The following is a 13,872-nucleotide window of genomic DNA, read 5'->3' as shown; positions in this document are numbered from 1 at the left end:
TTTTAATTGAATAAGCGTATATTTTGATACTTAGCGAGCAGAATTTATTCGAATATATCTAATAAAATATATATATATATATATATATATATATATATATATATATATATATATATATATATATATATATATATATAAAGTGAGTTCCTTACCTCGGTAGTATGCAGATTATAAAAATACTTAGAAACAACGGGACATATCATGGCTCTGGCTCTAATGGTCGGTTTAGATTTGGTCTTTTTCTTCGGATTGGAGAACACCCTCGATATCCTATCAATATCGGCTGGAGTCAACAATTCACTCGGATACGTCATGTGACTTAACTTTTCTCGAACGGCTGGCGAAAACATATTGTTCGCAGAAGAGGGCGAGTTTAGTAGTTGTTGAATACGCTGGTAGGCTAGTAGTCTTATCAGTCTATCATCAAGTTGTTTCAGTTCAAACTCAACTAAAATATTATGTTCTCTTAATTCAAACTTAAAAGCATATGCATATGATTTCAATATTTTACTATTTGATCCCATTTTAAACAATACCATATAAATATTTTAAATTCAATAAAAAATATATAATAAGTATGTATAAAAAATGTTCAGTAAAAACATGACACAAGAAAATAGTTTCAGGATCAATAAAAAATAATTTTCAAAATTTTAGTAACATTCGAATTTGACAAGCGGTAAATTTGGAAAAAGTAAATCATATATAAAGACTTTAAAACTATTTAATACTTACAATTATTTGTTAATTTCTTGTAAATTAATGCGAATGTAGTTTCCTAACAACTTGACACAAGAAATTAATAATATTAATAATTTCGATTGTTTCTGTTTATAAAATGTCAAACTTGTTAATATTTTAGTACGCAACCAACTATGCATTAAAGCAGTTCGCGGCGTACAGGTAACTGAAAATTCCTATTCCCGCGCCCTAAATTATATATAAAATAACGAATCATACAAATGAAAATAGTTTTCTGATTAAATATCTCAATAAAATTTGCTCGCATTTGTTTAAATTGGGTAAAAATGTAATTAAATTGACAAATAAAAACAAATATTGCATTTCCCAAGTCCATCTACCTAAATGGTTAAATAAATTGTGTTTGAATTATTGTCGCCATACATCACAAGAAGACTTTGTCATTGTGAAGCGATTTTTGATTCACTCTACATTTCTAAGATTATTTTCTTTCAAGAATATTGTAAACTAATAACAGATTATAAATATCTACAACTAATCTTTTTGTTAACGACACGACGTAAGAGATTTGTTCATAGTCACCTATAGTTATGCAACACACTATATTAACACTTATCTATTAAAATTTTCTCAAATTTTCCGCATAATGTATTGGAGGTCATGGTCTCTCTAGTAGATGATTCTCTTGAAAAAGGTACATTCCCTAACTGCCTAAAGACTGCCATCGTTATTTCTCTTCATAAAGGTGGAGACAAAAGGCTGTTATTGAAAGGCTTATAAAAGTTCGACTTATGCCCTTTCTCCTTAAACATAATATTTTATCGCAAAATCAGTTCGGCTTTTTGTCTAATAAATGTACTAGTGATGCCATGTTGTCTGTGTTACATGAGGTAAATCTATCACTAAATAGTAACCTCTCCTCCGCCACCGTTTTCTGCGACTATTCCAAAGCCTTTGACTGCGTAAATCACGACATTCTATTAAAAAAATTAACTTTCTATGGAATTCGGGGTGTGTCTTTGAATTGGTTCAAAACTTACTTGGTAGGTAGGAAACAATTGGTTAGAATAAAAGACACCGACTCTAGTTGTAAAGACATTGAGCGTGGAGTACCGCAAGGTTCAGTATTAGGTCCCATTCTTTTTTTACTTTTCATTAATGACATCACTTACTTGAAAATTAAAGGGAAAATTTTTCTATTTGCTGATGATACCAGTATTACTTGGAGCAGCTCTAATATTTCAACGCTTCATTCAATTATAACCGCTGATTTCCTTATAATCAAGGCTTGGTCAGACTCCAACTTACTTAGCTTTAACGTGGATAAGACAGTAGCATTATCTTATAAAGGAGTCATTCAACCCTTGCTTTTGAATGAGAGCCAAATCAGTATCGTTAATTCCGTGAAATTTCTAGGTATTCTTATCGACAGCGATCTTAAATGGTCCTTGCATACTGACTCCTTAAGGAAGAAACTAGCCTCAGTTTGCTTTGCAATAAGATCTGTTTCGAAGGAACTAAATTTATCTTCTGTCAAAATGGCATATTTCTCATTGTTCGAGTCCCATCTTCGATATGGGCTTCCATTTTGGGGTTCTAGTACAGCGGCCCAATTTGACACTATTTTTAAGTTGCAAAAAAGAGCAATTCGTTATCTATTTGGTCTCAAACAAACAATTCATCGCAAGACCTACTTCAAAAATCACGGAATTTTGACGCTTCCCTCTTTATTAATTTTGGAAACGGTTTGTTTGATTCGCAAGCATCTAAACATTTTTCCCGATAGACCTGATCATGGCTACTCCATTAGAAATTCGGATTGTAACGTTTATTTACCGATCCCGTCCACTCAGCTAGTAAAGAATTCTATTCTATATAGTGCAAAAAAACTTTATAATCACCTTCTAAGAGAAATTAAATCCGCAACATCTTTCATTAAGTTTCGTAAGATGACAAAAATCTATCTCTCTGAAAGACCATATTATTCAGTTGACGAGTTTCTTAATGGATAACAAAGAAACAAAATTAGTATTGTTTATAATTACATTTGGGTGTCTCAAGCAGCAGCTACAATTTGTCTCATTTGTTGTTGTCTGCACAAATTATGTAAGTGATACAATAATTTTACTAATTTAAAATTGTATTGTTCTGTTTTTTTATTATATTTGTTTTTGTTTTATACTTTTTGTACTTTTTGACTGATTTTTTTTAGCTTTGTCCATAAAATTGTTCAATAATTTTCAGTGACAATAAAGCATATTTCAAGCATGTTTCATGTCTCATACAACACGCAAGTCTACATACTATAATACATTTAAAAATCCAAACTAACATAACTTTCGAATATTACTGAATTAGCATAATATGAGTAGATGTATAGACATGTTGCTAATGTGTTTAAAAGTAATGATTGAATTAATAGGACTTCATTCCGTTTTATCTAACAAATATGGCAAAACTGAATGGCGAAAGATACCGATATGGCGAAAAATACAAGTACAGGAAAAGTAAAGGTTTTACGCTACTGAAAATATAATTTTTATTCAATTATAACCAAAACAAAACATTTAAAAAAAAAATTAGATCATTTTTTGACCATAATTTCAAAATTAATGTGTACGTTAAGCTGTAATAATGGGTTCGAGCCACGGTTCGTAGACTTATTACGGTTGCCTCTTCCGACTAGGGTGGGGATGCTTAAGTTACGTCACCAGAGTACACAAGAATACAAAACCCATTTATTCGCGATTGAAACTGAATGTAGAGGGCAGGTCGATTGCAGTGTTGATTGGTTGAAGGGGAAGAACTACGTCACGAGAGTACAGTTTCGGGCTTAATGTTCATTGGTTAGGAGGAAGAGGCAACCGTAGTAAGTCTACAAACCGTGGGTTCGAGCGGTCTTGACTACGTCACACTACTGGGCCAGCTGTCAAATGTCATGCGCAATATCATACCTTGTATTGATTGTACCATGACTTTAACCAAAGCAAACTGAGAATACTTGTCACATATTAATCAAAAGTCGAAGTGTCGAAAGAAAGACAGTAGAAGGTAGTGTAGCTGATAACACATACGTAGAGGAAGATCTTCATCTTGATGATCAGACCAAATAAAAAACGTAACTGGTTATTCATGCTCGAAAGCAAAACATGAACGTTGCTGGAATAAATAGTTACATCATTTACACCTCGAATACTCCAACAAAAATCGATAGAAGAAAATTCTTAGAAAATTTAGGATTTCAATTACTTAGCCCACATATTCGTCGACGAACACAACAGCAAAACATTCCCAGGATAATCCGTTTACGTCTTTCTGAAATATGTGGTATAGAAATTGAGAATATTGCTCGCCAGAATCAAACTCATGGACGATGTACGTACTGCAGCACTACAAAAAGTCGAAGAACAAGATATTCTTGTGGAAACTGTAAAAAATATTTGTGTCTAGAACATCTGACGGGATTATGAAGGCATTGTTTTGAAAATTATGGTGCCAAAAATTTGGAATAGTTTCAGTAATCTGTGTAAATTTTGAGAGCAAAATTTTATTTTCCCTGTTTATTAACATACAAGTAACTGATTTATTAATTATTATTTAAATGGTAATAAGCCACAATTAAAGGTTAAAATACGTTTATTGACGTTATTTTTTATTTTAAAATGAACGAACTGTAAATTCTATAAGAGAAACACTCGCTCATAAATGTTTATTTAAGTGCTGGTATTACTTTTATGCGAAATAAGTTATATGTAAATTTATCAATTAATATAAATACTGTGTGTGTATGCATTGAGCTCGAGACGAGGAATAGTTTGTATCCTGGTAGGAGATACCTTTGTTCGGGCTAAAAGAAAATAAGTTTTGATGACTCCTGTATCATAACACACACGAAGGTATGTAATAGCAGAAGATCCACGTAAAGAAGCGTCGCAAAAGCCATGAAGCTCACAGGAAATAATTCCATTTAAAGAAATATGACGAGGTATGACAGTATAGGCAGTTCAATTTTAAATTGTTCCCACCTTGAAGTAATTTCCAAAGGTGGAGTTGCATCCCAATCTAAATCAAGTAGCCAAAGACGCTGAATAATAGTCTTCACTATCAAAGTGACAGGATTAAGAATACCGTAAGGATCGAATATGCGAGCTATTTGGGCTAAGAGATTTCGCTTTGTACAGGAAGCTTGAAGAGGTAAAATTTTGTAAAAGAAATCATCAGATGATGGATTCCATCCAAGTCCTAATACCTTCAACGAAGATTGATCTAAGTCAAATGAAAAATACTGTTGCAGAATATGATCCAAAGGAATATTAGCGAGAGAGAATAACTGAGGGCATTACTTGCCCATTTTCGTAACTCAAATCCACCACGTTTCAATAAAGATATTAATTCTTTTATAGCAAGAACATTATTTTCTAAAGAATCCTTTCCTGTCACCACATCATCTACGTAAGTATCTTTTAGGACTATAGATGAGGCTACAGGTAAGTTCGGTTCGTCGAGTGCTAGCTGCTGTAGAGTACGAATTGCAAGATATGGTGAGCTAGACACACCGAAAGTAACCCGAGTAAGTTCGTATTCAGCAATAGATACCTGTTCCGAAAAACGCCAAAGTATTCTTTGAAATCTTTGTTGCTCAGGAGCGATAAGAATCTGAGTAAACATGGATTTAATATCTGCAGTAAAGACATATTTATGAAACCTGAATTTAAGCAATAAATTTACAAGATCATTTTGTAATTTTTGAGAACGATTTCCGAAGTGGAAATTGAAACGTCAATTTAAATAGTAATTAATTTAAAATGCCACAAGAAAATAGCTTCAGAACAATAACTGATTATGTTTTAGTGGAACCAGAATTTATTTTTTTTTGTTATAATTATTTTGATTTTATTAAAAGCCTGTTCATAAAAATGACACTTTTTTTAATATCCCCTTAAAATTATTAAAATAACAAAAAAATTATAAATTTCATATATTTGTATAGAGAATAATATACACAATTATATTATTACAAATATTCATCACCTACAGCTAAATTTCTATTTTTTTTTAATTTTAGAATTATTTTCGTTGGTAGACCGACGTTATCAAAAATTTTAAAAATTTTCACGTTATCTGCGGAAGGTTAATTGTAATTTGTTTAGTAAAAAAGAGGATCATCATCATCATCATCCAGCCTCAAGAGTCCACTGCTGAACATAGGCCTCTTCCTCATGTTTCCAACCCCGTCTATCTTGCACCGCTCTCATCCAGTTTTTATTGAGTCTTCTTAAATTCGTCAGTCCATCTTGTAGGTGGTCGACCGACGCTTCTCTTGTCTTCCCTTGGCCTCCACTCCAATAACCTCTTTGTCCATCGCCCATCTGTCATTCTGGCTTTGTGTCCTGCCCATCTCCATTTTAGTCTGGCTATCTTCTCGATGATGTCAGTCACTCTTTCTGACTCCTGATGTCTTCGTTGGTTATTCTGTCTCGCAGAGTTATTCCTAACATGGACCGCTCCATTCTTCTCTGCGTGACTCTCAGTTTGGTAGCTGCTGCTTTTGTTAAGGTAAGTGTTTCTGCTCCGTACGTCAAGACTGGGAGGACGCACTGATCAAATACCTTTCTCTTTAGGCATGTGGGCAGCTCACTTTTAAAAGTTTCTCTCAGTTTTCCAAATGCTGCCCACCCAAGGCTAATTCTTCTCTTCAGTTCATGAGTCTGGTTATCCCTGCCAATCATAATTTCATGTCCCAGGTATTTATATCTATCTACGAGTTCTATTTCTTTCCCACCAATACTGATGTTCTGGTTGGGTACCAAATTGGTCATGATTTTTGTTTTCGAGATATTTATATTTAAACCTACATTTTCTGTAGCCACAACGAGTTCCTGTATCATCTCTCTTGCCATACCTAGATCTTCAGCTATTATAAGTATATCATCGGCGAAACGTAAGTTGTTTAGATATTCTCCATCTATTTTTATTCCCGTTGTCATCCAATCCAAATTCTTAAAAGCATGTTCTAGCACCGTATTAAAAAGTTTAGGTGACATTGGGTCTCCTTGTCTAACCCCCCGTTCTATTTTTATGCGATTACTGTTAGTATGTAATCTGACAGTGGTTGTTGCCTGTAGGTATATTCTGTATAATAATTTAGCATATCTATAATCTAGTCTGCATTCTTTAAGCGCCTGTAATATTTTGCTTAGCTCAACTGTGTCAAAGGCTTTATGAAAATCGATAAATATTACAACTAGAGGTTTATTGTATTCCAGTGCTTTCTCTATTAGGGTTTTTATAGTTTGTAGATGGTCATTTTTTCCGTAATTTTTTCGGAATCCTGCCTGTTCCCTTGGTTGATAAGTCTCTAATTTTCTTTCCATTAACTAGTATTTTCCTCTTAACTAGTATTCGCGTAAACAACTTATATATATGGCTGAGGAGGCTAATCGGTGTGTAATTCTCTAAATTTGTTTTGTCTCCTGCTTTGTGTAATAGAATCATAGTAGCGTTGTTCCAGTCTGTTGGAATATTGGCGCTGTGAAGGCAGATATTGAAAAGTTGTTTAATTTTTTCAAGTAATACATCCCCTCCAATTTTTAGTGCTTCTGATACTATTCCATCTTCACCCAGGGTTCGATTATTTTTCATTTTCTTCAGGGCTTCTTTGATTTCTGATTTTGTTATATCGGGCATTAAATCTGATCCTTGGTTTAATACCCCAGTTTTTAGTGTAATTGGAGGTTCCGTATTGTTATCTTTTTTTCTTGATCTATATAACTCTGTGTAGAACTCTTCGACTATTCTTAATATTTCATCTCTGTTCGTTGTTTCTTCTCCAGTGCCGTTTTTCAGTTTGTTAATTTCTATTTTCCCCTTTTGTACGCTCCTCTTCAAAACTGTCATGATCTTATTTTGCTCTATTGCCTGTTTTGTTTTTTCTACATTGTAGTTTCTTATGTCTTTTCTTATTGCCTTTGTGATCGTCTTATTTATTTGATTTATCGCTTCGTTGCTTGTAGTGTTATCTCCTTTCATTTGTCGCCTTAGTTCTATAAGGGTTTTCGTGGGTTGACTCAGTTTTTCAACCCACGAAAACCCTTATAGAACTAAGGCGACAAATGAAAGGAGATAACACTACAAGAGCGATAAAAAAGAGAATAAATCAAACTATTACAAAAATTGTGGACTATTTTTAGTGCTACGTAAATAAACATTTTAAATAAACAAAACATGTCAATAATAATAAATAATGTCAAAAAAACTACAAATAATAGATTATTTTTTGAAATGTAAACAAAATGCATCCAGAGGACTATTGTTATGACCGGTGTAGTAGACCGCGTGCGACTACTGATTCATAAAATTAAACTGCGTCTAGTGAAAGTTGAAAGTGTTCTGAAACTGTTTTCTTGTGACATGTTTAAGTTAAATATCGTATTTGTAATGATTAAACCACAATTGACTGTAAATATAATTATTACATTTTCCATTTGTTTTTGATTTTTCGATTTTCAATCAGAAATCGTTTTAAAAAAATATTATTAATTAAGAAATTATGTTAACCTTATAGATGTCTATCTAATAATATTAATATATTTTAAAATATTAATTTATAATATTTTTTAAAAACGATTTGGGCATTGGAAATTGAAACGTCAAAAACAAACGTAAAATGTATCTCACTACAATCAATTGTGATTTAATCCCATAAACATACATTTAACTTAACAAATATATTAGTTTTTTATACTCAGCATTCGATTGAGTTTGTTTATATAACTGACATGAATCAGCCAAGACTATAAAGATTACAGGCATTGCTAATCAAAACAATTTGCCCACTAATCATATTTGTGCGCGATAACGTCTATTTTATATATCACCACATTGGTATTTGGTTAGTGTTGTTTTTAGGTTACAATGAGCAATAACTAGAACTGCATACTGTACAGTAATTTTAGTTTTAGTGATTAGAGTGTTTGAAGTGAATGTTTTATCAATTATTTTACACTTACAAAACAAAGAAATGAAAGAAGAAACACAAAAAGGTAAGTAAAATATATAAATAATCGTAAACAAATTGTTCATGTCATGCCATATTAAAAATAAAGTTTGATTGGGAACTAAAAGGCTAAGAATAAAGGTAATTACTTACATTATTAAGGCTAGTCTGATTAGTCTAAAATTTGAACACTGGATTGTATTTTACTTTTTATTCACTTTACAATCTATACCTTTTTCTCACTGAGCTATGTATTTTTCATTAAAAAACTGATATTTTGACATTAATTTCAAACTGCATCCGCCATTACACCGGCTGTCAATGATGTGCGTATGCGTCGTGCATAGAGATGGGTTCGGATTGCGATAGCAGTGGCAGTTATTTTTTAACTGTCACTGAAGCTACTTCACACTGTTACACAATTTTCAAAATAACTGCTTGAGTTTGTATGTCTACGATTATTACCACGGTTCGTAGACTTACTACGGTTGCCTCTTCCGACTAGAGTGGGGATGCTTGAGTTACGTCGAGTACACAAGAATTCAAAACCCATTTATTATCACAGTTTGTTCGTGGTAATTATATTTCAGTTTATTATTTGCTTTATTATTTACCGTTTCTTAAATATCTGTTTACTTTATATTTTTGTATTTGAAATTTTGGTGTTGTTTTCTATAAAAACTTATTTTGAATTATCGAAGAAACGTTATTTTTATTGTAGTTGTACATCGTACCTATTGTCTTCGTATCTTTTTATAAGGTAGGTTAAAACTTTAAAATTTCATTGTGTATTAACGTAATAATAATGTTGATGAAATTTTAGAATGCCCCAGGCACAGGTTGTAGTGTGAAGGAAAGATATTAAAACAATGGAAAAAATAGTTATGTAATTCGGTAATTCATTCAATAGTTAATCCAGTATTGAAGGAAATTCAGTATACGCGACAAATTTTCAGTGTAAAATGGAGATTGAAGTCCTAGATTTACGTAAATCCTGCATTAACATTGGATAAACGTTAACAACCGGTTCTGATTAATTTTAAGTACCAAACTACCTACATATCAACAGTTTTCCATAATTAGGTATTATAATCCACTAGACATCTTTATTTCATAACTATCTTTACTATTTTTCACACATCAAAGATATAAAAACGACGATTAACAATGTTACGATTCAAATTACTGTACTATCGTGACGTAATTTCGGGCTTAATGTTCATTGGTTAGTAGACTAGGCGGGATCTGTAGAAATTCAGACCATAATGGACATTTTCCATAGGAAGCTATTTTTTTGCTGAAATCCCTTCAGGATGTGCCCAATATCGATAATCACGATATGCGCCAGTCGCAAACCTTGTGCTAAATTTTTTATTTAACAAAATCTGAAAACAATTGAAAATTTCTCATTTTTTTGCTCCTATTTTCGTTTATAATTCGGAAAATATTGATCCTAGGGAAAAAATTATACGAAGTTAAAAGTTTCCTTATTCAATTTTACATAATATTTCGTTAGCAAGAAATTGAAAATTTAATGTTTATTGTTGAAAAAATAGCAATAATTGGAAAAAAAAGTACAAAAAAATGAAGTTAATCCTTTAACTGTTTTCGACTTTCTAAACTTGACTTACAAGCTCCATATTCCGCCTAGAAAATCTTTTTAATATGTTTAAAACGTGTGCTAAATCTTGTTAAGATTGATTGGATAGGTTTTGCGTAATAATTTTGCAATCCAGCCTACTGCAAAAAAATCGCAAATTTTCAAATTTATAGTAGGCCCTAAATAAGGGCAAATTTTTTTTCAAATAAAAGAAGGCTCAAACTTTCAAACGCTTTTTGTAAAATTCGAATCGGTTTACTAACAGAGCCTAGAAGTTTTTTTAAAGTTTTAAACATTTTTTAGGTTTATAAACAAATTGAATACCTTTACGAGCTTTAAACATATCAATTTCAAAATTTATACACTTAAAGAACATTAAAAGACGCTTCTTAAAAAAAAAGATACATTTGGCTTACTGGTTGCCGAGATATTGAAGGTCAAAGTTGGCATACATTTGCCGTGTAACCATAAGTGATAGAGGGCTCGTTTTTAAACAAATACGAATATAATTTAAATTTTTATATGAAAAGTAACAATTTACTTCAATGTATAAATTGCAAGCTCAAAAAAAATCCATGAAGAAAAAATGCAATTACTTGTTTAACATACAATTGTTTATTGCAAATTTCCCAATTTGCAATTAAAAATGGTATTTGAAAATATGATATTTGAAATCCTTGTCGTCCGAGACATCGATTCAAAAAAAAAAGAGAGCAAAATTGGTTAACAGGAAGCCGAGATAATGCAATTTTTAAATATATGCCAACTTTGACCTTCAATATCTCGGCAACCAGTAAGCCGAATGTATCTGTTTTTTTTAAAGAAGCGTCTTTTAATGTTCTTTAAGTGTATTAATTTTGAAATTGATATGTTCAAAGCTCGTAAAGTTATTCAATTTGTTTATAGGCCTAATATATATAAAAAATATTTAAAACTTTAAAAAATTTTCTAGCCTCTCCTAGTGAACCGATTTGAATTTTACAAAAAGCGTTTGAAAGTTTGAGCCTTCCTATAAATTTGAAAATTTGCGATTTTTTTCCAGTAGACTGGGTTGCAAAATTATTATGCAAAACCTATCCGACCGATCTTAACAAAATTTAGCACACGTTTTAAACATATTAAAAGGTTTTTCTAGGCGGAATATGGAGCTTGTGTAAGTCAGGTTTAGAAAGTCGAAAACATTTAAAGGATTAACTTCATTTTTTTGTACTTTTTTTCCAATTATTGCTATTTTTTCAACAATAAACATTAAATTTTCAATTTCTAGCTAACGAAATATTGTGTAAAATTGAATAACGAAACTTTTAACTTCTTATAATTTTTTTTCTAGGATCAATATTTTCTGAATTATAAACGAAAATAGGAGCAAAAAAATCAGAAATTTTCAATTCTTTTCAGATTTTGTTAAATAAAAAATTTAGCACAGGGTTTACGACTGGCGCATATCGTGATTATCGATATTAGGCACATCCTGAAGGGATTCCAGCAAAAAAATAGCTTCCTATGGAAAATGTCCAATCCAAAACAGATCCCGCCTAGACTATAGTCAGAAGAGGCAACCGTAGTAAGTCTACGAACCGTGGATTATTACCACCCAACAAGAATAGTCCAAGATCCCAGAGCGATCAGACATAACTTATTTTCACACAGATGAAACCTTAGAGTCTCAATAGCGTCTCGCGTGCTTTGAATACCTGCGCATTTATGAAACTTGCTGAGTGACACCTGGGCAGGTACCAGGTGAGAAAGGTAACTAAAAATAAGAGCTATTTAACTTAAATTTACATAATAATTTTATACATATTTTGTAGAACATTGTACATAATGATTTTTATACATATTTTGTAGAATATTATTTTGAAAATACTGTAATAAGTGTCAGACACTTGTCATGGACCAGAACTTTTGTCAGACGCTTTAAAGCTGCACTAAAATTAAATGAACTTTACTTACTTTTACATGTCTGATTTTTAAATATGTTATTAATGGTACTATAATAAAGTTATATTTAATCAGTCAGACAAATTAGAATGACCAAACATCCCTCAAACACAAAAATTAGTTAACTAGAGGTATCAGCTCGAGAGTGCTGTGCGCATGAGCCTCAGAGTAAACAATTCAAATTCATTAAGAATACTTACTGTTTTCGATCCGATTAAATATTTTTGCATCTCTGTTTTAATATGATGAACTCTAGCATTAAGATAAATATTAAAGTAAATTAATGTATTGATATTTGGGATAATTAATTAATTCGGAGCACTTTGGTTTCATAAGAAATTATATTTACTTTATTGTAAATAGATACTAGTTAGGATAATTAAAAAAAAATAATTTTTGTAAAAAATCTTCAACTGGGATTGATCGAAACAAACATTTTTCTATATTTTAATCATCATATTCATTGTCGCAATTATTACAATTTTCATTATTCAACCAATCATGATGCTGCTCATCCGAGTCATCATCTTCATCATTATCAGTTATGTTGTTGCTGGCTGGTTGTTCTGCAAAAAATAGTTCAAAGAATTAAAAAGCAGAAAATCACAAAGATAATAAATTCTAAACCTGAAATCAAAGTATAATACCTGAAGTTTGAAGGAATTCACTAACGTTTGCTGGTAATTGGTCACCATCAAACCAATGAAAGTGATATTGGTTTTCTTCTAAACTCTACCCATTGTGTTCAGGAGTTAAAATGGTTGGTTGTTTTGCATTTGCATTATTCCATATGCTAAAAATGTAATTAGCACGGCGGAATTGTTGGAATAACTTACTTTAGCATGGTGGTAAACTGCTAGCATCAAAATTTTTTAAATTTTTGCGATCGAATTCTTTGCTAATATTAGATACGCTGTAATTATTTAAAAACAATTGAAGCCGGACAGCATTATTGTTGCACGTATCAGGAAAACTATAAATTTCGCAGATAAATTTTTGGATTATTTCGAAAATATCTTTTTGGGTGGCTTCATCGGTAAACAACTCTGATTCTCCAAACTGCATGAAAGCTAGCTGATATTCATGTTTCTTCATTAATATATTGAATGCTCTTTGTTTACCCTTTTTAAAAAAAGGCGGGATTAAAGTCACATCCAGTTAGAGCGTGAAACCCTGGCAAACTTCTACATAAAGATGGTCCCAAGTACTCGTAAACCTTTGTCAAATTAATGTGTCTCTGGTTATTTCCGTTGCCTGCGTTTAACCATACATTCGAATCACCATTTTTTAAATAATGCATATATCGTTACATAATTATCGCAATGTCTCACTCACTCTGAAATGCAAGAACAGCACTCTCGCGCTCATACTTCTGGTTAACTATTTTTTGTGTTTGAGAGATATTTGGTCATTCTAATTTGTCTGACTGATTAAATATAACTTTATTTTAGTTCCATCAATAACATATTTAAAAATCAGACATGTAAAAGTAAGTAAAATTCATTTAATTTCAGTGGAGATTTAAAGCGTTTGACAAAAGTTCTGGTCCATGCCAAGTGTCTGACACTTATTACAGTATTTTCAAAATAATATTCTACAAAATATGTATAAAAATCAGTTATGTAAATTTAAG

The 13,872-nt window shown here is 31.6% G+C and overlaps 1 protein-coding gene across 1 annotated transcript in view; it reads right to left on the bottom strand.

Moving 5' to 3' along the window:
- The window catches only part of LOC140444910 (PHD finger protein 12), a 35,247-nt gene that overhangs the window by 8,009 nt on the left and 13,366 nt on the right, over nt 1-13,872 (bottom strand). Inside the window, exon 6 of the mRNA XM_072536595.1 lies at nt 153-448. Coding sequence (XP_072392696.1) covers nt 153-448 — 296 coding nt within the window. The remainder of the gene's footprint in view (nt 1-152; nt 449-13,872) is intronic.

Source organism: Diabrotica undecimpunctata, chromosome 7 (genome assembly GCF_040954645.1).
Source record: "Diabrotica undecimpunctata isolate CICGRU chromosome 7, icDiaUnde3, whole genome shotgun sequence".
In the NCBI taxonomy this organism is placed as follows: Eukaryota; Metazoa; Arthropoda; class Insecta; order Coleoptera; family Chrysomelidae; genus Diabrotica; species Diabrotica undecimpunctata.
The sequence above is the reverse complement of the archived record's forward strand: the minus strand, read 5'-3'. Positions and strand labels throughout refer to the sequence as shown.